General features: G+C 49.8%; 1 protein-coding gene and 1 long non-coding RNA gene across 2 annotated transcripts in view; one reads left to right on the top strand and one right to left on the bottom strand.

Annotated features, from left to right (window-relative positions):
* The window catches only part of LOC142258944 (uncharacterized), a 104605-nt gene extending 89739 nt beyond the window's left edge, over window positions 1–14866 (bottom strand). The window contains exons 1-4 of the mRNA XM_075331498.1: window positions 14623–14866; window positions 14418–14541; window positions 14237–14334; window positions 13949–14039 (exon numbers count right to left, since the gene is read on the bottom strand). Of these exons, the coding sequence (XP_075187613.1) occupies window positions 13949–14039; window positions 14237–14334; window positions 14418–14541; window positions 14623–14844 (535 nt within the window). The 5' untranslated portion in view covers window positions 14845–14866. The remainder of the gene's footprint in view (window positions 1–13948; window positions 14040–14236; window positions 14335–14417; window positions 14542–14622) is intronic.
* The window catches only part of LOC142258946 (uncharacterized), a 450433-nt gene that overhangs the window by 247825 nt on the left and 175265 nt on the right, over window positions 1–27343 (top strand). The gene's annotated exons all lie outside the window — the stretch shown is intronic.

Below are 27343 nucleotides of genomic sequence, written 5' to 3'. Positions count from 1 at the left end.
TAAGTAACTATGTAAGTACCGTATTTTTTGCTTTATAAGACGCACTTTTGTTCCCCCAAATTTTGGGGGAAAGTAGGGGGTGCGTCTTATAATCCGAATATACGGATTATATACTGCAGGGTCCAGGGGAGGTGGGGGCCGATCTGGAGCGGTGGTGGAGGCTGATAGAGGCTGGTGAGCTGGTGACGGCTGCAGTCTTAGATTTCCTGCTCCTGCTCATATAATATGCACAGCCGCTGTCCATCACCGTGGTGCTGAAACCGCACCGTGGTGAAGGGCTGGGGGAGCGGCACATATTATATGTGCCTGTGCTCCCCTTTTATCGCACATGCCCCCCTGTGTTACATATGGCCCCCATGCTGCTGCCCATAGTAAAATAAAAAACTCTTTCCTTACCTCCTCCAGCGTGTCTCCCTTGTCTCCCTCCTGCTGCTGTGATCAGGCACACAGAGATGTCACTCTGCTGTACCGATCACATGACCGGCACTGAGAACCAGGAAGTGCATGAGGTCGGAGCTCAACCACACGGAGGGAGACACGAGTGAGGACAGTGCTGGAGAAGGTAAGGAAAGAGTTTATTTTACTATAAGCAGCAGCATGGGGGCGATATCTAACACAGGGTGAGGTATGCCAGCCACAGTGGGCCTTGTGCAGCAATAGGGGGCTGTGTGCCAGCCACAGTGGGCTGTGTGCCAGCCACAGTGGTCGATGTACAGCAATAGGGGGCCGTGTGCCAGCCACAGAGGACGTGTGCCAGCCACAGGGGGCCGTGTGCCAGCCATAGAGGACATATGCCAGCCATTGGGGACATGTGGCATCACTGGGGGCCGTGTGCCAGCCACAGTGGCCGTGTACCAGGCATAAGGGACATGTGGCATCACTGGGGGACATGTGCCAGCACAAGGGGGCTATATTCAATATAAGGTGGCCATATCCAGATTAAGGGGGCTAATTTTAGGACGGGGGGCTATGAGGGACATATAACCTATATGATTTGTTAGACGGACACTGGCATTATAAGACGACCCCATTTATTAAATTCTCTATTCCTTCACCAAATTTGGGTGTGCGTCTTATAATCAGGTGCGTCTTATAAAACGAAAAATACGTTATGTAAGTATCCTCCGTCTCGTTTAATATCTGGAAAAATAACCACAGACAATCTGTAGCAGATGTTTTTTGGTTATGTGCTGATCTCAAGATAAGATCTAGATTCAACCTTCCTTGGTCAGGATAATGTGCCCTAATGAAAGTATTACATCTATAGTTGGACCAATTACATCTAATTACAACCAAGGGGGCGGGGGGGTTATGATTCAGGGACAGGGGAGGATCCAATAATGCGGATTCCCAAAAAGGTAACAGAGTGGCTGGAAACTTAATGGACTGCAGACCTAATCCTGATACACAACTAACATTAGCCGTGGGGTGTGCCTACGATGACCTGGACGCCTTGACAAAGCCGGAGAACTAAATAATCTCACAGATAGAAATATAAGAAAGCTAATCTGCCTCGGAGTAGTCCCCAAAGATAGATAGATAGCCCCCCACATGTAAAGGCTACGATGATATAGAAGAACACAATACAAAGCCAGAAAGGACAGATTTTAGCAAAGGTGAGGCCCAAACTATCTTTATAGAAAAGGATAGGAAAGCGCAACTGTCTGCAACCGTAAAAACCCTAATGAATACTAGCACTACTGATATGGAAAAATCCTGAGGTTACTAAACCTCTCCCCCACTGTACCAGCACTCAGATGTTACTGGGATCCAAAAAACACTAATACAGATGAGGGACTGAATAATACCAGGCATGACAAAACACAAATCTTGCAGAATCATGGCACTAAGTATACAGACATTCCCAGCAGGGAATGATCCCATTCCACCACGAACTCCACACAGACAAATTAGGAATCATGCATAGTATCAAAGCAGAACAACAACAAAAGGTGGTAAACAAACAGCAGAGGTCCAAGACCACTTATCTGAGGGAAGTTCAGGAAGTGAGCAGAGCTGGTTGCAGAATGTACTGGACACACAGGAGCAATTGACAAGTAACAAGAGAAAGCTACTAAGTTAAATAGCCCAATCAGACCCTGATTGCCAGTCCTCTGCAGGTGTGTCGCTTCCCTTCCACACATCAATTGCACCGCCAGCACTGACCACAAGAGGGAGCTCCAAACTGGAAAACGTATTCACAACAGGGGTGGTTCACAGATAAGTTCCAAATGAAAATATGTCTAAATGATAAAGTTTTAAAAATTTAAGGTTGACAACAGTCACAGATATTTTATTAAGGGGGGACTGTGAGGGTAGGGCTGGGCTATGGGCCGTTTGTCCAGATGTAATAAGATTATCTGTGTGTGTGTGTAAATAATCAAAGTATAGATGTCATTTCATAATTATCTGTGTGTCTATATGACGATTTCATAGAAGCTTTATAATATGATTAGAAGATGTGTGTATGTACAGTATGGTGTTAACAAAGATGAAGCCAATAAATAGTGAATAAGTGTGAGTATAGACAGTAACAAATGTACTGAAATAGTCAAATTCATGCGTCTTCATCAATAAAATAATTAGTAACGAGCGGTGACACATCTCTGGGTGATTAGAGGATGGGCCCGGTGGCTCTTATCTGTATATTAGAGCCATCAGCCACGCACAGCTGAGGGACAGATCACGGCAGATGGGGAATGGTCTTTTTTTTGCAGTTTATTGCAATTCTGTTGAAGTTAGTCGGTTTTAAAGAAAACTGAAAAGTCAAAATAAGTCTAAGTTCACACACTGCGTTATTTCAACGCGGCGTTTTTGTGCGTTTTTGTGCTGCAAAAAATGAGCAAAAACGCACCTGCGGCAATAACGCATGCGTTTTTACCGCATTTTGGTGCATTTTTTGCTACATTTTGCTGCGTTTTTGCTCACTGCGTTATAATGCGTTTTTTTTTATCAGTGAACAATGTCATAAAGATTGTTGAAAAAAAAAAAAAGGTCTGTCATTTCCTTCTTCAATATGTTCTTCATTCTCCACTAGTGTATGCAGGAGAGCAGACAGCTGCAGAACTACAAGGCTCAGCATGCTCCATCCAGGACTGTATGCTGGAGGGAGAGGCAGGGGGAGCAGAACTAAGGCTCAGCATACTCCATCCACTAGTGTATGCAGGAGAGCAGACAGCAGCTGCAGAACTGCAAGGCTCAGCATCCTTTATCCAGGACCGTATGCAGGAGTTTTTTGCCCCCCAAAAGAATGACATGGGCTTCGCCATATTTTTGCATGCTAGCCAGGTACAGCAGGCAGGTACAGGCTGCCCCCAACTGCCTATTTGTACCCGGCTGGGAACCAAAAATATTGGGAAGCCCTTTTTTTTTAATTATTTCATGAATTGCATGAAATAATTTTTTAAAAAAATGACGTGGGCTTCGCCCAATTTTTGAGTCCAGCCAGGTACAACTAGGCAGCTGGGGATTGGAATCCACAGCGCAGGGTGCCCATGCTTTCTGGGCACCCCTGCTGCGAATTGCAGTCTGCAGCCACCCCAGAAAATGGCGCTTTCATAGAAGTGCCATCTTCTGACGCTGTATCCAACTCTTCCAGCTGTCCTGATGCCGGGTGGCTCGCTGGGTAACAATGGGGTTAGGGCTAGCTGTATATTATCAGCTGGCCCTAAGCCCGAAATTCATGGTGTCACGCCAATATTAGACATAGCCACCATGAATTTCTAGTAAAGATAAGAAAAAACACAACACACAGAAAAATATTTTTATTAGAAATAAAACACAACACAATTAGGGACTCCATCTTTATTGAAATAAAAAAAACCTCCCCCCTCCGCAGTAATCCTGGGTCAAGGGTCCCGCGCAGTCCAATCCGGATTCAATATCATCTGATCGGTTTGCTGGAAGGCAAAGCAACCAGATGATGTGTCAGGTTCAAGGACCTGAATCACATGACACAGCAGCTGATTGTATAAGAGCTGTTTATACAATCAGCTGATGCATCGGTGCAAAAAAAAAAACAAAAAAAAAACAAAACACACATCTGTGCTCTGACTCCTGTCCGATCGCACCAGGAGCCAGCCGGGCGGTAAAAGCCGGCATCACCGCGAGACTTGCGATCAGCTGATGCGTCAGGTGCCGCATCATGTGACCGCATCAGGTGATCACCGCCAGGTCCTGCATCCATCGGACGTGCTGCCTGGGAGCCAGCACACAGCTGGAGCAAAGGTGGCGGTACCGGGAGAGGAGCAGGGAGCGGACATGGCACCGGGAGTCTGCAGACAGGTGAGTATGACTTTTTTTTTCTACTGTTCACTTTTGATTTCGCAGCTGCTTCCACCTCCTGCCCGGCCATGGCGCCGCACGGGAGCAGACATAGCACCGGCGGGAAGTGGAAGCAGCGGTGGCGGTACCGGGAGGATTCACGCTTCTGTGTTTACTGACAGAAGGAATCCTCTTCCTGTACATGTCACTTTACTACCCACCCCTTGCGTTTATAGCTGCGTTTTTAGTCATAGAAACGCACTAAAACGCAGCTATATTTGCAATTTGCGTTTTTCATCGCGTTTTTAAACATCTGATTGAATTCAATGGGTGGAAAATGCAGTGAAAAACGCAAAAATAATTGACATGCTGCGTTTTTGTGGGCACCACAAAAACGCAGCTAAAAAAAATGCGGTGTGCAGACAGCAAAAATGAAAACTCATAGACTTTACTGGGGAAGCAAAGTCATGCAGTTTTCTGGGCAAAAATGCACCCGAAAAACGCAGCGAAAAACGCACTGTGTGAACTTACCCTAAAGGGAAACTATTGTACAGAAATTCACACTTGGATCTCACTGGACATTTAATGTTGTCCATCATAAAAGCAAAGTTTGATCAAAAAGACTGGACCTGGTGTTGCAGGGACTAAATTATCACATTCAGCAGCACAAAATACAGATAAGGTAGATTCATCTTATATAATGCCAGGAATCTAGGAAGGAAACAGCATCAACACCCTCCGATATCTTCTACAGGCCATCATAATATCATTCTACAAGTGATTTTCTAACTTGTCCACACATTCTATGTACGCTAATGTAGCGAACCTTAATCCATCGGGGTGCTACAAAGTTCTGCATACCCACCAGGATGCAGGGCCTACACCCTTAGGGACTCAGAACCCCAGTGCCAGTAACACCAAGAACCCAGGTAATCCCAAACTGTGGAGAGAAGTCAGGACACAGAAAGGAGAAGGAAGTCTGCAGTGAAAGGGAGCAGACATAGTCAGAACTGCGGTGACTGTTGAAAGTTGACAGTGAAAGTGAGAGGTGTGACTGAGCAACATCCTGACTCGGGTTGACGATGACCTGGTACCCAGGAGAGGTGGTTGCCGGTGAAGTATTCCCGGAACTACGTACCGACGGGGTACAGGACCCTAGGACAGGAAAGAGCTTTAAGTCGACCTGTTAACACCTGCACAGCAAAGGGGACCATCAAGGACCTTGCTGACCCTAAAGAATTTGAAGACTCCGTAGCAAAGAGAGAACTGGAGAAAGGACCAGAGACTGCAACCCCACAGGATTCACGCTACCATCAGGCGGACAAAGGTGGACAAACCACAGACCGGGAACCCCCAGTGTTCCATACTAGGGGGACCCACTTACCAGAGACAGGTGCAGGGGAAGAAGGTACCAAAGAACCAGACTGGCACTGGGACGAAGGGGACCTGGAGGCAAAACCAGCCAGCCTCGGGCAACCATCCCAACGTGAGTAAACCAGTTGCACTGAATCAATATCTGGACTCCTTCTTCCGACGCTGACTGCACCATATACCCGCTGGGGCAATACCCTACTTGCGGAGGGACTATCATACTAGTTGCTCATACCATCAGCCCCAGTAGAGACACTGCAGCGGCGGCTTCCTACACTTAGCTGCAACACCGCAAGTGGCGTCACGAATAACCTCTATTCAAATATCCCCTGTAAAAATCCCCCATTACAAAAAGGGGCCAGGGCACGGAACCGGGTAACAGCCACCATCGTGATATCCCCAGAGCGTAAATAACCCGGAACCGAGTACCCCATATCCCTGGGTGCTACACTGCTGTGGCGCCCCTGAGGCTTCCGTCGCCACAGGAACATTGCACCCCAGCCAGTGGTGTGATGTCCCATTCTAGGTAAGGAAAGGAGTGAACGCCGGTCCCCAGGCAAATCTACACTACACCCATTGTTAGGTACACACTGGGACCAGGGACAGTGGCAGCTACCCTCCCATGCTGCATGCTGGGAGGGGCCGTAAGACCCATCCCTGCTCCTATAGGGTACAGCTTAGCAACTGGGGAGGTGGGAGGAGCCACCAGAGAGCAGACAGGGAAAGGAAGGTCAAGTAGAGGAGAGAGTGGAAGTTGAAGTTGGAGAGGGAGGAAGGAGGAGGAGGTCTGCGTGAGGCAGACAAGAAGGAGAAGCAGAAAGAAAGCTCTAGTCAGACAGGAGCTAAGAGAAGAAAGTGACGCTTCCTGGTGAAGATCCTGGGACTCAGAGGGTCCAGGTGACACCAAGCAGAGGAAGAGAAGGGATTCCAGGGCCACAGAGAGCTTTTGAGCTGGTGGCCTGTTCCACAGGAACATCGGTGGAGGGATCAAGCTGCAACAGGGGACGGTCCCTAGAAACCGGAGGAGTGAAAAATCATCTCCAACAGTAAAAACCGAAGCCCAGGGAAAGTTGCAAACTCCCCGGGCCACAGCCCACAGCAGAACCTCTAGAAAGGGGGCAAATAACCGTCAGGCGAGCTCCCAGCCCGGAGGCTGTTGTGGAGGCCGAGCCAGGTTCATCCTACAAAGGCAAGGTTTAAGGAGACAGCTGCAGACAGAGACACTTGAGAGAAGGGTACCGGCTTTCACTCCAGGAATTACCCAGGATCGGCGGAGGTCCCTGACAGTGGATCTCAGCAGTCCAGAGGCACCAGTGTGCTTAAGCCCAGGAAGTGTGAGTAAAGACCTTGGAATTGCACCCTCTGGTGTTGTCTCAGTTATTGTCGCCTGCATAGACTTTCACGAGCTCCAACAGTGTCCCCGGGGCACCGCTTGTTACGGGGGGCTGTCTGATAATAACCGAAAGGAGTATCAGACAGTCAGGGTCCACCGTGCAAAGACTTTGCTGCAGACTATGGCAGAGTGCAATACCTCTGTTAACTCACAGAAGGATATAATAAGTAAGTAAAGCAATTCCTCCCTTACTTGGAGGGTGTGTGGAATGATCTCTGTTAACAATCACAGAGACAAAGGCAATGTGTGCGAAATGGCACCTACCTAGGTCCGCTCTTCTAGTGGTGCAAAAGAGACGAACAGCAGCGTAAGCCGCACAAAGCTCCTACCTGCGTTCGCTCCACTAGTGTGCGAGGACACGAACCACTAGATATGGCACCTGCCTAGGTCCGCTCTTCTAGTGGTGCAAAAGAGACGAACAGCAGCGTAAGCCGCACAAAGCTCCTACCTCTGTTCGCTCCCCTAGTGTGCGAGGATACGAACAACTGCCAGACGCAGTATAAGGAACGTTACCCTAGCGGCAACGTCCACCTACGAGTAGAATCACAAGGCCCAGCCAGACCATGTGCCTCAGGCACCTGCCTATGTCCGCTCCCCTAAGAGGTAAGGATACGGACAGCAGCCGAAGCTGTAAGGTATAAGAACGCTACCCTGCCGGTAGCGCTCACCTAGCATAGACAGAGGAATGCCTAGAGGAACGCGCACAGAGCGTCTACTCATATGCATGAACCAAGAGGACTGAGCACCATGCGGCGTGTGTCAGGGTCTTATATAGACTCTGTGCCTCATCCAAGATGGAGGACACCAGAGCCAATCCGCTGCCAGAACGACAGGAGTGACGTCATGCTGGCCTATCACCGAGCAAGACGTCACAAGCACATGACCAGCGACCAATCGGCATAGAAGGTGTCAGAGACATGTGACCTCGTGTCAGCGATGATGTCACCCACACATGTGCAATGGCTCCAAGATTGGACTTAGTCTCCGGCGCTCGCACATGTGCAGTAGCAAGAAATCTGGACTTAGTCTCCAGCGCTCGCACATGTGCAGTAGCACGAAATCTGGACTTAGTCTCCAGCGCTCGCACATGTGCAGTAGCATGAAATCTGGACTTAGTCTCCAGCGCTCGCACATGTGCAGTAGCAAGAAATCTGGACTTAGTCTCCAGCGCTCGCACATGTGCAGTAGCAAGAAATCTGGACATAGTCTCCAGTGCTCGCAGCAACCGTAACAGTACCTCCCCCTCAAGGGCCCCCCTCCCGGCGACGCAGGTAATCGGCAACTAAGTCGGGAGCATGGACAGCCTCCTCAGGCTCCCAAGAGCGATGTTCCGGGCCATAGCCCTCCCAATCTATCAAGAAGAACCTGCGCCCTCTAACCATCTTAGAACCAACTATGGCTCGTACCTCATAGCTAGAGCGAGAGGAATCAGAGGCAGGAGAGTGCACTTCACGAGCGTGAGGTAAAATAGCCGGCTTTAGCAGTGAGACATGGAATTTGTCATGAATCCTAAGATGGACAGGTAACTTCAATTGATAGACTACAGGATTTACCTGTCGAAGAACCTCATAAGGACCCAGGAAGCGAGGAGCAAATTTGACAGAGCTCACTCTAAGTCTCACGTGTTTTGCAGAGAGCCACACAAAGTCCCCTGGAGAAAAGACAGGAGCCGGGCGACGAAACCGATCGGACACCGTCTTCATACGGTCCTTAGCTGCTTGGATCGACTCTTGAGTCCAATCCCAAACCTCTCTGGCATTAGTTGCCCAGTCGGCCACAAGAGGAGGAGGTGCAGCAGCGGGAAACGGTACCGGTACCCTAGGGTGTTGCCCATTATTGAGTACGAACGGTGTCTGCCCAGTGGCCTCAGCCAGCGAATTGTTAAGGGCAAATTCTGCCCAGGGTAGGAGGGAGGACCAGTTATCGTGGTTCTCAGCAACAAAGTGTCGAAGGTATATAATCATAGATTGATTGGTACGTTCAACCAAACCATTAGTCTCCGGATGGTATGCCGAAGAGAGATTCAACTCAATTTGCAGAAGGCTACAAAGATCTCGCCAGAAACAGGAAGTAAATTGCGGGCCTCTATCACAAATGATACGATCTGGCATCCCGTGAAGCCTAAAGACATGCTTGAGGAATAGTTTGGCTAGTACCCTGGAAGATGGGATTCTCGATAACGGTACGAGATGAACCATCCGGGAGAAATGGTCCGTAATGACCCACACAAATCTATGTCCCTGTGAACATGGAAGATCACCCACAAAGTCCATGCCTACCACCTCCCATGGTCTATCTGGCACTGGTAAAGGATGCAAGAGCCCAGCCGGTCTCTGCCGTAATGGACGGTTGCGAGCACACGAGTAGCAGGAACCGACATATCTCTTGACGTGGCTGGCTAAGTGTGGCCACCAATACCACCTCTCCAGTAACTCTCGTGTCCGCCTAATACCAAAATGCCCACCCACCTTTGAGGTGTGGGCCCATGACAGTATATCATTCTGTCGATCAGGCGGAACAAAGGTCTTGCCCGGTGGGATTTGGTCTAACGTCACAGGGGAGAGCGTATGAAAAACCCTGGAGGGAAGGATAAGACGAGGTTCGTCAATCTCTTCCTGGGTAGAAAGCATAGAGCGAGACAGGGCGTCTGCCTTGTTATTCTTACTCCCAGACAGATAGTTGATGGAGAAGTGAAAGCGGGAGAAAAACAAGGACCAGCGGGCTTGGCGAGGATTCAGACGCTGAGCGGTTTGTAAGTACGTCAGATTCTTATGGTCTGTATAGACCTGGAAAGGATGTTTCGCTCCTTCCAGCAAGTGACGCCACTCCTCCAAGGCTAATCTCAAGGCGAGCAGTTCCCTATCCCCAATGGTATAGTTTCTCTCTGCCGGTGAAAAGGTTTTAGCAAAGAAGAAACACGGCCTTTTTCTACCTGCACCGTTCTTTTGATACAAGACCGCACCAGCACCCACTGAAGAGGCATCAACCTCTAAGAGGAAGGGCTTATTCTCATCGGGTCTTTGAAGAACGGGAGCAGTTGAAAAGTGTCTTTTTACTGCCTCAAAAGCCTGAGATGTCTCAGTAGACCAGGCTTTGGGATTAGCACCTTTCTTAGTCAAGGCCACCAAAGGGGCCACCAAAGTAGAAAAATGGGGTATGAACTGCCTGTAATAATTTATGAATCCTAAGAAGCGTTGCACCGCCTTCAAGGAACGAGGTTCGGACCATTGCAGGACAGCAGAGAGCTTCGCAGGATCCATAGCCAGACCCTCTTGTGAGATAATGTAACCCAAAAAAGGCAATGAGGACTGCTCGAATACACATTTCTCGAGTTTAGCAAACAATGAGTGCTCCCTTAAACGGGAAAGGACACGAACGACATCCTGACGATGAGTCTCCAGATCAGGAGAAAAAAATCAGGATGTCGTCCAGATACACCACTACTGAGGATAACAGTAAATCCCTGAACACATCGTTTACGAAGTCCTGAAATACTGCGGGTGCATTACATAACCCAAAAGGCATGACGAGGTATTCATAGTGACCGTCTCGGGTGTTAAAAGCGGTCTTCCATTCGTCACCCTTTCGAATTCGTACCAAGTTATACGCACCCCGCAGATCCAACTTCGTAAAAACTTGAGCTCCTCTCAGTCTGTCAAAGAGCTCCGAAATTAAAGGTAATGGGTATTTGTTCTTTATTGTGATTGCGTTGAGACCCCTGTAATCTATGCAGGGACGCAAATCACCCTCTTTCTTCCGAACAAAGAAAAACCCAGCTCCCGCGGGAGAGACAGACTTACGAATGAACCCCTTCTCTAAACTCTCTCTTATATAGGTCGACATGGCCTCCGACTCAGGTATCGACAGGGGGTAAACCCTGCCTTTAGGTGGAACCGAACCTGGGATAAGGTCTATGGCACAGTCATACGGCCTATGGGGTGGAAGAACCTCAGCACCCTGTTTGGAGAACACGTCAGCGAAATCCAAATAGGGTGTAGGTATGGGAGAGAGATCAGTTGATGCAACCGCAACGACCTTAGGTGGTAAGGGAAGACATCGGGACTGACATTTCGAACCCCAACTAATAATGCTGTCAGACTCCCAGTCAATGTGAGGAGCATGAGTCCGAAGCCATGGAAGACCCAGAAGGACGTCGTCTATACCCTCAGGCAAAACAAGAAAAGAAATCTCCTCTATGTGACCCTGAGACAGGGAAAGGCGCAAGGGAACTGTCCTCAATGTAATGGAGTCAGACAACATAGTTCCATTAACAACACGGACAGGAATAGGCGCCTCTAACATGATAGAGGGAATATTGTGTCCCTTTACAAATCCTGAGGACACAAAAATCCCGTCAGCTCCGGAATCCACAAAAGCCATAATAGGCCATGTATTCTCAGATAACGAGAGCTGACCTGGGATACAACACTTAGAGGGTGCAGAAGACGTCTCTAGTAACCCCCCTCTAATGGTTACTAGGCCAGGGAGTTTCCCTGACGACTAGGACACTTGTTGGCATAGTGCCCAGCCTGACGACATACGTAACATATAGGAGGACCAGACTTGCGTAGTCTGGAGAACGTATGACCTAACTCCATAGGAGTGGGAGATGTTTCAGATGCTGAGGAAGATGGTAGTGGACCCTCAACAACTGGAATAGCCCGATGCTTAGGGCGTGAGGAAGAGACCTCGAGTCTACGTTCCTTATGGCGTACATCGATCCTCGTTGCAACTGTGATCAAGTCCTCCAGAGAAGCAGGGACCTCACGAGTAGCAAGGGCATCCTTGACATAGCCTGCCAACCCTCTCCAGAAGATAGGAATCAACACCTTCTCTGGCCAATCTAGTTCTGCCACCAGAGTTCTAAAAGCAATGGCATAAGAACTAGTGGATAACGAACCCTGAGATAGATCTAACAGTCTCAGGGCCGCATCATGGGTAACCTGCGGACCCATGAATACCGCCTTAAGAGCATCAAGAAAGTCTTGATGTCTCAGAGTAACCACATCAGAGCGCTCCCATAGGGGAGTCGCCCATTCTAAGGCTTTGTCCTGAAGTAATGAGATGATAAAGCCTACTCTGGACCTCTCCGTAGAGAAGCGAGAAGAGTTGACCTCTAGGTGTATCTGACACTGACTAATGAAACCACGACATGATCTGGCATCGCCAGAATATCTGTTTGGCAGAGCAAGTCGAGGATCATGTGCAGATGTCACCATGGTCTGAGGTTTATCCTCTATACTCTTGAGCCGTGACTCAAGTACTTGTATGTAACGGTGTAACTGCTGATATTCTGCCATAACTGCCAGACCCTTGGCTCAGTCCTAATGTTACGGGGGGCTGTCTGATAATAACCGAAAGGAGTATCAGACAGTCAGGGTCCACCGTGCAAAGACTTTGCTGCAGACTATGGCAGAGTGCAATACCTCTGTTAACTCACAGAAGGATATAATAAGTAAGTAAAGCAATTCCTCCCTTACTTGGAGGGTGTGTGGAATGATCTCTGTTAACAATCACAGAGACAAAGGCAATGTGTGCGAAATGGCACCTACCTAGGTCCGCTCTTCTAGTGGTGCAAAAGAGACGAACAGCAGCGTAAGCCGCACAAAGCTCCTACCTGCGTTCGCTCCACTAGTGTGCGAGGACACGAACCACTAGATATGGCACCTGCCTAGGTCCGCTCTTCTAGTGGTGCAAAAGAGACGAACAGCAGCGTAAGCCGCACAAAGCTCCTACCTCTGTTCGCTCCCCTAGTGTGCGAGGATACGAACAACTGCCAGACGCAGTATAAGGAACGTTACCCTAGCGGCAACGTCCACCTACGAGTAGAATTACAAGGCCCAGCCAGACCATGTGCCTCAGGCACCTGCCTATGTCCGCTCCCCTAAGAGGTAAGGATACGGACAGCAGCCGAAGCTGTAAGGTATAAGAACGCTACCCTGCCGGTAGCGCTCACCTAGCATAGACAGAGGAATGCCTAGAGGAACGCGCACAGAGCGTCTACTCATATGCATGAACCAAGAGGACTGAGCACCATGCGGCGTGTGTCAGGGTCTTATATAGACTCTGTGCCTCATCCAAGATGGAGGACACCAGAGCCAATCCGCTGCCAGAACGACAGGAGTGACGTCATGCTGGCCTATCACCGAGCAAGACGTCACAAGCACATGACCAGCGACCAATCGGCATAGAAGGTGTCAGAGACATGTGACCTCGTGTCAGCGATGATGTCACCCACACATGTGCAATGGCTCCAAGATTGGACTTAGTCTCCGGCGCTCGCACATGTGCAGTAGCAAGAAATCTGGACTTAGTCTCCAGCGCTCGCACATGTGCAGTAGCACGAAATCTGGACTTAGTCTCCAGCGCTCGCACATGTGCAGTAGCAAGAAATCTGGACATAGTCTCCAGTGCTCGCAGCAACCGTAACACCGCTCCACCTGTGGGGAGCAGTACCATCCTAGCTGCCATTCCATCACCCCGGAGGCCTCACACAGCAGCGGCGGCTTAACAACCGCAAACCACAGGTGGCGTCACGACAAATATAAACTTTATTCACCCCAAGTCACCAGCCTATTTAATTGACACCCACCAGGGCCACGGAGTCGGGCCCCGCCACCACTGACTACCCCCCGGACTAGTCCGGCCCGGCACCGGGTGTCCCATAGCCCTGGAGTGGGCGAGTCACTGCCATTTGGCTTTGTAGTTTGGAGATCTGGGCAGCTGTGAGTACGCAACCTCTAACTCCAACAGAAGGACCTCCAATGCCCAAGTAATGGGGACAATTTCAACACATTGGCTTAGTGGCAGAATGGGGACCACTTGATTGTGATATGGCCAGACTACACCACGGATAAAGCAGCCACAGCCTGTGACTGAGAAGAATCTGTGACTTCTCTGCATTTAGTGGTCACTACTCACCTGGGCGGTTATCTGTAGGAATCTCCTCTTTACTCCGCTCATCACCCCTCACATATGTCTCTGTAGTATTAATATGGGGTAGATCTTCACCCTGAAACAAATATTGTAAAAGTCACAGACAAATGGAGAAGTCCCATCTATGATCAGCTCTAATCCTGCCATCTCCACCGCTCTCATTACACAAGTATAACACATATAATACTGGAGGATAAAACAAGACTGAGCACAAGACCTTCACAGCCGTCTACACATCATAGGGAGATTTCATGTCACCTTCTCTCCATCTACCTGATGATCCTGAGGAACATCGGGGTCTTCTTGTTTACAGTCCTGTGGGAGAAGAGGACGGGGACATCTCTCTGGTGTTGTCCTCTTACTGGATAGAACTGGAGGAGACACATACAGGGACTGAATTCATTCCTTACATACAGATAATTATAGGCCGTGTGAATTTAGTCCTGTCTATTACCTGGTGATGTGAGGGGCTGGGGATCCTCCATCATGACGTCCTTGTACAGATCTTTGTGTCCTTCTAAATACTCCCACTCCTCCATGGAGAAATAGACGGTGACGTCCTGACACCTTACAGGAACCTGACACATACAATGATACCGTCACCCCCGATCCCTTCATAGCGTTACTGTATAATGTCCCAGCATTCCCAGCAGTGTCACCTCTCCAGTCAGCAACTCAATCATCTTGTAGATGAGTTCTAGGATCTTCTGGTCATTGATGTCCTCATGTATCGGGGGGTGAGGTGGAGGCCCCGTGATTGGGCTCAGGGGTCTTCCCCATCCCTCAGACATAGGGGCCTGACAGTGCTCACTAGAGGTCTTCTTCACTACTGTGTAATCCTGGTTATGGAGAGACACAGTAATAAATCTCACTCCAGACATTTCCAGAGTCCTCACCTCTCCAGTTCTGTCCATCTGTTATTCCCATAGATAAGAATGATGTAATGTGACGTCATCAGAATCTCTCACCTCTCCAGTAAGCCGGAAGAGGATCTCTAGGGTGAGGTGTAATATCCTCTCCGCCATCTTGTCCCTGTCCATATCCATCCTTCACGGGGCGATCAGGAGAATTATCTTCTATACAAGATCCACTGAGAGGATCCGATATTATAAAGACCTGAATGGGAAGGAGATGAGCCGATATGGAAAATTAATTCAGATAGGGGAGGTGAGATATCATTTTATAGCAGTATTAATACAATGAAAAGTGATCAATTATTCATATTACACCTAGAATGGTATCAATGAAAATGTCGGCTCAAAAAAACACAAGTCCTCACTCAACTCCATTGATGCAAAAATAATAATGTTACCAGTGTCAGACAATGGCGAAACACGAAACATTCTTTTTTTTTTTTTTTTTTTTTTTTTTTACAAAAGAGACTTTTATTCACCACTAGAGATGAGCAAAACTGAATTTTGTTTTTTTGGTACGAACTCAGACTTTTCCAAGAAAACTAAGTTCAAGTTTGGAGTTCGGGGGTGTTAAGACTGCAAACCACTCTCGCGAGCATCGCTGTGCTCGGGTACGCTCGGTGGTCAGCCTGGTTTGAGCCCCTTTCAGTGTTTGATCGGCTCACACTGGGGGTAACAACAGCATGATGGGATGTAGTGTTCACAAACAAAAAAAAAAATTGAAAAAACTTGACCTCCCCTGGAAGTGATGTGTTTATGGCTGCATGTGGGCGGAGACGTGAACTGCCAATCAGTGACTTCAAATGAAGTTCAGGTCACGTTCGGGTCCGAAACCGATCTTTAAAAAAGTTCAGCTGGATCAGCAGAAGCCGAACGTCTACGGCTCCGCTCATCTCTAGTCACCGCTTAATAATAATAAATGTGCAAGTCTGATATTGCTGTAATCACACTGACCTGGAGAATCATGCTGACCGCTCACTTTCAGCACACAATGAATGTAGTAAAAACAACACTAAAAGAACAATGGTGGAATTAGTTATTTATTTATTTTCACCGTACTTTCAATTTTTACTTAATTTCCAAATAAAATCTATCTTTGTACCGTGTTAGCCAGTAGAGATAAAATTTAAAAGAACTGTCCTCAGTGGTTGATGCCTTTTAATACCTAACTGAAAAGATGGTAATAATAGCAGCTTTCAAGACTACTCAGGTCTCTTCATCAGGCTCAGTATAACACAAAATCTGAAGAGCCACATATTTATACACAACAGGACATAGAATGGAGCAGTAAATAAGACAGGTTATGTGAATGTGGCGCCCTGGACAAGCCAGGTCATCACGGGTACTGCAGCAGCACACCCCACACCCCGGCTAGGCACACCGAAGTCAGATAAAATCCTTGTTGCCTCCCTCCAGGGCCTGATGTCCACACCACGGGGTGGGCCAGGCAGTTGGCCCCACCCACCGAGGAGTTCACAGTCCTGGAGGCGGGAAAAGGAAGTGAGATCAGATTAGTTTGAGAGTGAAGTGGTAGAGGAGCAACTGACTGACCGTGTCCGGGTACGTGGCCCGGGCACATACAGCAAGGTTGGCAGACGGTGGTGACCGTCTGCAGGAGAGGCCGATTGGAGTGAACCGTAAGGACCGGGGTCGGGCGGTGGCCCGCCGGTACCGGATCGGGGAACGAAGAGAAGCCAGCACCATTCGGCAGGGCTTACGGACCCCGACCAGGCTTGGAGTCGCCGTAAAACCGGTCAAATCCGTTAGCGAAGGGAACCTCCTGGGTTTCCCAGCAGTCAAGACCCGATAGAAGGCAACAGCTCAAACTGTGAAGGGAAACACAGTCACCGCCAAGGCTACAGTTCCCAGGGCCAGAGCCTGCGGGCAAAAGGGGCTCCTTCAGCATCCATCCAAGCTGGGGAGCGGGTTACCGGTGGGAAGCCATCAGTACCACAGACAGACCAAAGGTGCAGGGAAAGACGGCTACCATCAACCTACCGGGAGCAGAAACCACCGCAGCCGTCAGTGGGCCCCGTCCATCCAGCCGTGTGTTTTACCAAGGACTTTGCATTCATCATTGGCTGAGTGAGTACCACTGTGCCATGCGGCACCCCGCTGCCCCCGCGACCCTGCACCTCACCAGGCCCCGTAACCCGCCTGCCACACATCCCTCCCTCACCGGGCCCCAGGACAACCAACCCCCTACCCACGGAGGGGAGAAAACAACAACTGCGCTGCTCCCTGTCATCGCTCCCGGGATCCCCGTCCAGAGCAGCAGTGGTGTCACAACCTCACTACAACCGTGGGTGGCGTCACGGACAATAAATCCCCAAAACCATTCCCCTTTTTACTCACGGGCGAGGAGCGCCGCTCGAGTCCCCGGATCCGGCCCACCGCTCGAGCCACCGAGCAGCAAGCGAAGCAGTAGCAGTGTCGGACCCGAGCAGTGGGTGAGCGCAGCGTCCTCCTCCCCGCCCGCGACATGAAGCAGAACTATCAATATGGGAAGGGGACAATCAGTTCTGGCAGTAAATATTGCAGCAGTTCATGGATAAGGAGGGGGAAAGTTTTATTGTCCTCTGATTGAGGTCTGGTCCAGAGTTGTGATGCCCCCAGATGCTGAGGAGCACATTTCTTAATTGATGTAAATTGACATAAATCCATATGACACCTTCATTCCTGCTCTGAATGTGTCACCGGTCATCATAAGTTTATATTCCCAAACCATTCTGTCTCTCTGGGATTTGAAGTTTCCTTTCAATACCAGCAACTTCATGTCCATGATGCTTTGATCTGGGATACATAAATGTTTGGTCACAGGTAGATTAATCCTTTTTTCTCTTATTGTGTGGCGACGAGAATTCATCCTTGTCCTGAGCTGTTGTCCTCTCTAACCTACATACAGACCCCCAGTTGGACATTTGATACATATAATTAAGTACACCACAATAGTTGTGGTGCTGCTGAAGGTCCCTGTGATCTTGTAGTCCTGATGTGATCTGGGAATCTTTATCTTGCCCATTGTCAGTATAAATGGACAGGTGTTACATGTTTTCTGGTTGCAGGGAAATGTTCCTGTTGTTGTAGAGGACAGGGAGCTTCTGACAATGATGCTTCTTGGATTCGGGGGCTGCCTAAAACACAGAAGTGGGGGATCTGGAAAAATAGATTTTAAAGGGAATCTGTGACTAGATTTGGCATCTTATAAGCTGCGGCTGTGAAGCCCCACTCGTGCAGTGTCGGTGCATTACCTTCAGGGACTCCACTCGGCTGGATCCTGTCTGGTCACAGGTAGGAAACCTTCTTCTAGGATTGTCGTGACGCCACTCTCACAATTGCGGTCAGTGGGGACCGCCACTGCAGATTAAGGGATGCCTGGGGCTGATGGTGGGTGCAGTCAGTTGTAATAGCCTCCTGAGAGTGAGGCAAGCCCCAGGGCCCTGTGTAAGTGTGTAGAACCACAAGGCGCAGAATAACTCCACACAAGCAGAATGTCTTTCAGGGGTTTTACTCACAGAAGATGGCAGAGTGAGTAACCCGGGCGTAGCTGGGATGAACCAGGCTGGAACCAGGTGTCCTTCAGGCTGACTGATGAGGGTGACTACCGACTCGCCTTCCTTAGCCCTTCGCGTTTTGGGGTAACCCCGACTTTTAGTCCCTATGGGGGTCACCCAGGGAAGTTGCTGGTGCCTCTCTCCCCTTCGTTTTGGCCCGTTTGCTTGTAGCCTGGACCAGGACACTCCGGCTGCTTGCCTCCTGTGAACTATGGGCCCTAACTGTGGCTACGTGGCTGCGGACTCTGTAGTGTGGTCTTGGGGGTGTAAAGTGCCCCCTCAAGCAGGTTTGGCAAGGAAAGGTGGATCTATCCCTGCACTGGGACCTACTACCCGTTTGGGCCTGGTAACTCCCTAGCAGTCTCCTTACTTCCCACTCCGTTGCTCTCTCTTTAGCTGAAGATGGATTTCGGGTAGCACTACTAGGTGACCGTTCTCCCCCGTCGGTAGTCACTGCGCGGACGCTGTTAGACTGCCACAGCCCCAGGGGTCTGCTCCTCACGTCTGCCCTCCCTGGACTCGACACTAAACCGGCTCACTGCTCCTCCTCTCCTGTTCTTGCCTACGCCACCTAGCAACCAGGCTCTCTACCACACCCCTTGAGTGGAGATGGAGGCTTTGACCCCTCCACTTCTCAAGTGGAGGTGAAGGCTTTGCCCCCTCCTGGGATCCCCAGGGGTCCTCTCAAAGGTACATGTGTGAGACCTGATCACTATGCGCCTGTGTAGTCACACCTCGGTCAGCCTTCTGGATTACCTGTGTTGTACTGTCCCCAGCATGGGTGCAGTACTCAGTGGTGCCTGACCAGGTCAGGGGCGCCACATTCCCCCTTAGTTATCACCAGCACGTCCTCGGGCTGCAAGACAACATTTTAAAATGCATAAAACAGTAAAACATGGTAAAACGTTTTAAAACCACCAGGTACCATACATCACCACCCTCCACCCACAAGTCCGTTAACCCACCCAAAACCCTTTCAGGAGGCAGGTCACCGGTCCTGTTGGTAACCAGGTCTGGGCCATCCACTTCCCCAGACCTTTCCTCCAATCTTCCTCTCCTGTTGGCCGCGCCTTCAGCCACTTCTGGCAGGATGTAGAGGCGGCTTTCGTGGTCTGGTGGTTTCAGGGTATACCTGGCCTGGTGAAGCCGCGCCTTCAGCCACTTCTGGCAGGATCCAGAGGCGGCCTTCACAGTTGGTGCTGACCAGGTACCCTCTTTGTGGTGGAGAGCCAGGCCCCATAAACAGGCGTGCTCCCTGGTTGCAGGCGAGCCAGGCCCCTAAACAGGCTGGCTCTGGTGGTGGTACCTCTGGGGTAACTATGTACACTGCGAGAGTTTGTGGCTATAGCCAGTTCATAGCCTTAAGGTTCATGGGTTTCTCACATTAGTTCATGTGGGCACATTTCTTAAACATTAACGTTGCAAAACTTTTCAAAACTTGTCAAACTGGTAACTTCTGTACTTCTTTCTTTACTTTACGCAGATTCCTCCTTACCAGGGCTTGGGCCTGTAGGGCTGCGGCACCTGTTGCTTTCTCCATCTCTATCATCATCTGTAGTGGTCTCATCAGTAGGTTCTTTGTCTTTTCTTTCTCTATCTCCATCTTCTTCTGTGTCTGTTTCTTTATCTTGCAGCATGGGGTTTCTGTAGGGACTTCTGGGACATGGTGTAACATCGAGTGCATACCATCCTCTTTCTCCTTGGTGCATGGTGAATTCCACTGTATCTCCCATCTGTAAGTTTCTTCCTGGATGTCCTCTAGGCAAATGGGCTCTAACGTCTCTTCTGTTTACAAAGATGCCTTCCTTCATACCAGGAGCAACTATGAAGCCGTATCCTGATTTCAAGCTGAAGTCTTCTACTACACCACGACAAAGTGGACCTCTGACCTGGGATTTGGCTCTTCTCAGGAACCGTTTCTCTTCCAAGTCTCTGGCCGTTACTTCATCTTTCTGCTCTGGAGACTGCGGTGCAGGGAAAAACTTTGTTCTGCTGCGGCGCCGTGTCTTGCGGGCTGGGTTCTGCTGGGTTGCTACTTCACTGCTTGCAGGCTCCCAGGTGAGGTTTCTGGACAAATCTTCCTCAGCGGAGGGTGTCGGGCTCTCTTCATCCCAGCGGGAATATGGCAACATCTCTGGCTCTGGGCATGGATCCACTGCTGATGGCTCCGGGGTCAGCTCCTCAGCCTCCTGGCCTCCCCTCCCCCTTAGTTCTTCTGAGCACTCCTGTTGTGGCAGTGCTGGGGCTGGGCTTTCATCAGCAGGCCCGGGCGGGGAACTCTTTGGCGTGGTTGCTGCAGGAGTCGCCTTGGGGGTGTGCGGAGGGAGCAGATACCGGTCCACCATCTCCTGTGGGAACTGGGCCTCTAGATCAGCTTTCAGCTTCCAGTATTCGGGGTCCTCCCCTATCAGGAGCTTCCTAGCAGGGACTTCCTTAGACTGGGGAGCGGTGTCTGCTCTGGCCTTGCAGGCCGGGGTAAATAGTGGTACATTCTTATCTTGGCGGGCCGCGCCTGTCATGGCGGCGGCCTGGTCTTGGCGGGCCGCGCCTTGCATGGCGGCGGCCTGGATCAGCGTCGCGGTCGCAGCTGGAGTCTTAGCGGGCATCGCTACTGTGGCCGGTTCTTGGCGGGCCGGGCAGGCCATCGCTGCGGCGGCCTGGATTGGTGTCGCAGCTGCGATGGGATCCGTGCAGGCTGGGCTGGGCGTCGCTGCAGCGATTCGGGCTTGGCGGGCCGCACCTGACGTGGCTGCGGCCTGGTTCAGCACCTCACTTGCGGCGCGGACGAGCGTCGCTGCTGCGGTGGGGTCTTGGCGGGCCGGGCCTAGCATGGCGGCGGCCTGGGTCAGCGTCGCACCTGCGGCGTGGAGGAGGGTTGCGGTGGCAGCCGGATCTTTGCGGGCCGGGCAGGGCATCGCTGCGGCGGCCTGGGCTTGGCGGGCCGCACCTGGCGTGGCTGCGGCCTGGTTCAGCGTCGCCGCGCCGGGCGCCTCTTCAGGGACCGCAGGCGTGGCAGCAGGGGTCGGGGCACTCGCGCTGGCAGGGGCAACACTGGACTCACCCATCGGTAGCATCATCGGGGTCTGAGTCGTCGCCGCTCGGTCTGGCACTCGTCGTGCGGTTCTCCTCTCATAGGCCTGAACCGCTGCAGCCATCTCCAGAAGCTCCGTGCGTCCCTCTCTGATCTGCCTTACAACCCTGGCCTCCAGTTGGTCGCATAGCTGGGCAAGCTCCCGACACCACCAGGCAGCGGAGCCTGGCTCTGGGTCTCTGTGTTCAGATGCCATTTCCTCTAACAGCAGACTCCTGGCTCCCTTTCTGTCCCGACGTCTCTGAACGCCTCCGCTCTCTTCACTTGCGAGGTCAGGACTCTGCAGGGGATCTCTGGGTAGCCACACCTCTTCGTGGGCGGTAACTTCTCCCAGCGCGGGCTGCTGTTGTTTTTCAGCGCGCTTTTCATGGTGGCAATATGGCGGCGCTTCCAATTTTTCAAGCGGACCGCCCAGGCACATGGTCACCTGTCTGGACAGGTCTAGTCCTTATCCTGTTCGTGACGCCAGATGTGAAGCCCCACTAGTGCAGTGTCGGTGCATTACCTTCAGGGACTCCACTCGGCTGGATCCTGTCTGGTCACAGGTAGGAAACCTTCTTCTAGGATTGTCGTGACGCCACTCTCAGAATTGCGGTCAGTGGGGACCGCCACTGCAGATTAAGGGATGCCTGGGGCTGATGGTGGGTGCAGTCAGTTGTAATAGCCTCCTGAGAGTGAGGCAAGCCCCAGGGCCCTGTGTAAGTGTGTAGAACCACAAGGCGCAGAATAACTCCACACAAGCAGAATGTCTTTCAGGGGTTTTACTCACAGAAGATGGCAGAGTGAGTAACCCGGGCGTAGCTGGGATGAACCAGGCTGGAACCAGGTGTCCTTCAGGCTGACTGATGAGGGTGACTACCGACTCGCCTTCCTTAGCCCTTCGCGTTTTGGGGTAACCCCGACTTTTAGTCCCTATGGGGGTCACCCAGGGAAGTTGCTGGTGCCTCTCTCCCCTTCGTTTTGGCCCGTTTGCTTGTAGCCTGGACCAGGACACTCCGGCTGCTTGCCTCCTGTGAACTATGGGCCCTAACTGTGGCTACGTGGCTGCGGACTCTGTAGTGTGGTCTTGGGGGTGTAAAGTGCCCCCTCAAGCAGGTTTGGCAAGGAAAGGTGGATCTATCCCTGCACTGGGACCTACTACCCGTTTGGGCCTGGTAACTCCCTAGCAGTCTCCTTACTTCCCACTCCGTTGCTCTCTCTTTAGCTGAGGATGGATTTCGGGTAGCACTACTAGGTGACCGTTCTCCCCTGTCGGTAGTCACTGCGCGGACGCTGTTAGACTGCCACAGCCCCAGGGGTCTGCTCCTCACGTCTGCCCTCCCTGGACTCGACACTAAACCGGCTCACTGCTCCTCCTCTCCTGTTCTTGCCTACGCCACCTAGCAACCAGGCTCTCTACCACACCCCTTGAGTGGAGATGGAGGCTTTGCCCCCTCCACTTCTCAAGTGGAGGTGAAGGCTTTGCCCCCTCCTGGGATCCCCAGGGGTCCTCTCAAAGGTACATGTGTGAGACCTGATCACTATGCGCCTGTGTAGTCACACCTCGGTCAGCCTTCTGGATTACCTGTGTTGTACTGTCCCCAGCATGGGTGCAGTACTCAGTGGTGCCTGACCAGGTCAGGGGCGCCACACGGCCACCACCAGTGAGGTCTTATATACAACATTCTAACATGCTGTATAGAAGAGCCTAGGCTGCTGTGTAGAATGTAAAAATCACTTTATAATACTCAGCTAAATTAGCGTTGTGATGCTGACCAGTCAGATGAGCGTCTCCGTTCTCCGGGTCCGGCGCCTTCTCTTTTGGCCATCTTTGTCCTCCTTCTTCTGAAGCATGGGTGCATGATGCGTCCTACCACATGCATACTAGCCAGCATTTCGGTCCTGCGCAGGCGCACTTTGATCTGCCCTTAACAGGACCTCAATGACGGCTATTGTGGATGACATAGGATGCGTCATGCACCCATTCTTCAGAAGATGGAGGATAAAGGTGGCTGAAAGAGGAGGCGCCGGTACCGGAGAACGGAGACACCCATCTAACCGGTCCAACGCATCACCCGTTAGGTGAGTATTATAAAGTGATTATAAAGTGATTTTTTTTGTTCTACACAGCGTTCTGGGCTCTTATATACAGCATGCTAAAATGCTATATAAGAGCCCACTGGTGGTGGCCGCAGCTTATAGGTGCCAAATCTGGTGACATGTTCCCTTTAATTTGAATTTGCACTAATGGTTGTAGTTTCCATGCAGCTCCTCCTTAACACCTCCAGATTTGGATTGTAGGTGATCACAAGAGGTACCCAGTTGTTTTCTTCTTTAGTTTTATAATGTAGGAGATGGTTTCTTGATATTAGTGGCTCTTGTAACCTGTTTGTTTTTTCTTTTTTGTAACCCAGACCACAGCATCATGGACATGAAATTCCTGGTATTGAAAGGAAACTTCAAAACCCAGAGAGACAGAAGAGTCTGTGAATACAAACTTATGATGACCGGTGACACCTTCAGAGCAGGAATTAAGGGGTCACATGGATTTATGTCATTTTAAATCAATTAGGAAATGTGCTCCTCAGACTATCTGGGGGCATCACAACTCTGGACCAGACCTCAATCAGAGGACAATAAAACTTTTACACTCCTTATCTATGAAGGGCTCTAATATTTACTGCCACAACAGTTTGCCCCCTTCCCATACTGATCGTTCTGCTTCACATAACTCTTCTTATTTACCACTCTATTCTATGTCCTGTAGTGTATAAATATGTGACTCTTCAGATTTTGTGTTATACTGAGCCTGATGAAGAGACCGGAGTAGTCTCGAAAGCTGCTATTATTACCATCTTTTCAGTTAGCCATTGAAAGGTATCAACCACTGAGGACTCTCAGTTGTTTTAAACATTTTTTTTTACTTAATCTCCAGTACATTCGGGAATGTGGGTGGAAAATAAAAGAACAATTGCTCCCGGAATAAGAGTAGGAAAATACATAAGAGCAAAAACAAAACATTTCGAAGTTTTTCAGTTAAGAACAGGGCGATGGAATTAGGATTCAATGTATTCTTGTTTCTAACGGAAGCAGAGGGGCCCAGCATTGATTCATATGGGGCCTGTGCGATTTCTTTTGTTGTTTATTTTAAGAATAAAAGAAAATGTTCACATAGCTCCTGTTCAGCACCAGTGGACTACTGACCTGGCCTCTGCATCGGGGTCCTGCGAATTGGTTTCCCCATCTCAAGACTCTAGTGATACGTCACAGTGAGAGCGCTTGTACGGAAATCAGATGACGGAGACAAGTGTGACCGTAGCGGGGTCCCTCTTATACAAGGGTCACAGAGCTCCAAAGATGGTGTCCAGATCTGTGCACTCGCTCACGCGCACAATTTACCACCCATTTCATGCATGAAGGCAGCAAAATAGTGAACATTAATCCAAATAAAAAATGTGCCCACATTACATTTCACTCCTAAACTAGAAACATTATGTAAATAACAAAGTTTAGATATTCTTAACTGGTTTCGGAGCTCGTAGACTTTACACATCCGGGCCATCTGACTCCTACTCTGCAGTGATGTTATACAATGTCATTACATAGCAGTGAATCTATACGCAAACATGTAGCAATGGAGAGGAAATCCGTCTGTCTCTACATAAGGCACAGACGGTTTATTACTGCCTCTGCCTTCTCTGTCACTGTATACACAGCTCTGCGGTGCAATGCAGCTGGAACGGTGAGGGACCTGACACCGACACAGATCTCTGTGTGAGAGCCCATCCACCAGCGGTACTTCCCAACTGTAATTGTTTGGGGTCTGGTCTGGTTTGGGGGAGGTTTGCTTTCTTTTGAGGGTGTTTGCTTTCTTTTGAGGTGCCTGCTTTGTTTGATGACAAGTCCTGCTGTATTCTTTAACTTTTTTTGCTGCTTGTTCACTTCTTTATGGAACCACAACTAGGGTTTTTTTGGAGTAGGGCTTATATTTCAAGTATACTCAAAAGAAGCCCCAGAGATCCTACAAGGGCTTATTTTCCAGGTAGGTCTTATTTTTGAAAGAAAGAGCTGATGGTGCCTTCTCCCCATACTCAGAGGATATGGTCACTGCGGAGTCATTATATCAGCCCTAGTTACCAGGGAAGTAAGAAGAAAATAAAAATTCTGAACCCCTTATTTTCCCACCAATATCACTCGACAATAAAAACTTGATGCTGAAGTTGTTTTCTTATTTGGATTTTTTTCTGTTTTTTACATGTTAAACAACAAACACAAAAAAATAACAATAATAGAGAACAATGCAGTGCGGAGACCTTTAACCCTTTCAATAGCGCCCTTCGGAACCACTTTGATGCCAATTTTTGTGGCAATTTTATCATTTTTGTTGCTGCTTTTCAGTGTATTCACATCCGGCTCCGCACTGCAGTGTAAGGTATTGTTTATTTCTGTAGATAAAGACCTGTAAAAAAGACCCCAAAAAAACAGAAAAAATAAGCAACCGACTTCAGCGTCGTCATAAAAACAAACAAAAGACAACGACAGAAACATGGAAATGAAGGAGAGAAAATAATAGAGACCCTGCACCTACCTCCTCCTGCAGAGCCGCACACTAGATATATAATACCCTGCACCTACCTCCACCTGCAGAGCCGCACACTAGATATATAATACCCTGCACCTACCTCCACCTGCAGAGCCGCACACTAGATATATAATACCCTGCACCTACCTCCACCTGCAGAGCCGCACACTAGATATATAATACCCTGCACCTACCTCCACCTGCAGAGCCGCACACTAGATATATAATACCCTGCACCTACCTCCACCTGCAGAGCCGCACACTAGATATATAATACCCTGCACCTACCTCCACCTGCAGAGCCGCACACTAGATATATAATACCCTGCACCTACCTCCACCTGCAGAGCCGCACACTAGATATATAATACCCTGCACCTACCTCCACCTGCAGAGCCGCACACTAGATATATAATACCCTGCACCTACCTCCACCTGCAGAGCCGCACACTAGATATATAATACCCTGCACCTACCTCCACCTGCAGAGCCGCACACTAGATATATAATACCCTGCACCTACCTCCACCTGCAGAGCCGCACACTAGATATATAATAACCTGCACCTACCTCCACCTGCAGAGCCGCACACTAGATATACAATACCCTGCACCTACCTCCACCTGCAGAGCCGCACACTAGATATATAATACCCTGCACCTACCTCCACCTGCAGAGCCGCACACTAGATATATAATAACCTGCACCTACCTGCTGAATGACTTTTTTTCTACGGTTTTTATACAAGAAAATGCCATGGCAGATGACATGACCAGTGATGCCATAAATTCACCCTTGAATATTACCTGCTTAACCCAGCAGGAAGTACGCCGCCGCCTCGAAATCACTAAGGTTGACAAATCTCCGGGCCCGGATGGCATACACCCTAGAGTACTACAGGAATTGAGTTCTGTGATAGATAGACCATTATTTTTAATCTTCTCAGATTCCTTAATAACAGGGTCGGTACCGCAGGACTGGCGCATAGCAAATGTGGTGCCAATATTCAAAAAGGGGACAAAAACTGAGCCGGGAAATTATAGGCCGGTAAGTTTAACCTCTACGGTTGGTAAAATCCTTGAGGGTTTCTTGAGAGATGCTATACTGGAGTATCTCAAGAAAAATAACCTTATGACAGAGTATCAACATGGGTTTATGAGGGATCGATCCTGTCAAACTAATTTGATCAGCTTCTATGAAGAGGTAAGTTCAAGCCTGGACCAGGGAAATGCAGTGGATGTTGTGTATATGGACTTTTCA

This window comes from Anomaloglossus baeobatrachus (genome assembly GCF_048569485.1).
Source record: "Anomaloglossus baeobatrachus isolate aAnoBae1 chromosome 5 unlocalized genomic scaffold, aAnoBae1.hap1 SUPER_5_unloc_19, whole genome shotgun sequence".
NCBI lineage: Eukaryota > Metazoa > Chordata > Amphibia > Anura > Aromobatidae > Anomaloglossus > Anomaloglossus baeobatrachus.
The sequence above is the reverse complement of the archived record's forward strand: the minus strand, read 5'-3'. Positions and strand labels throughout refer to the sequence as shown.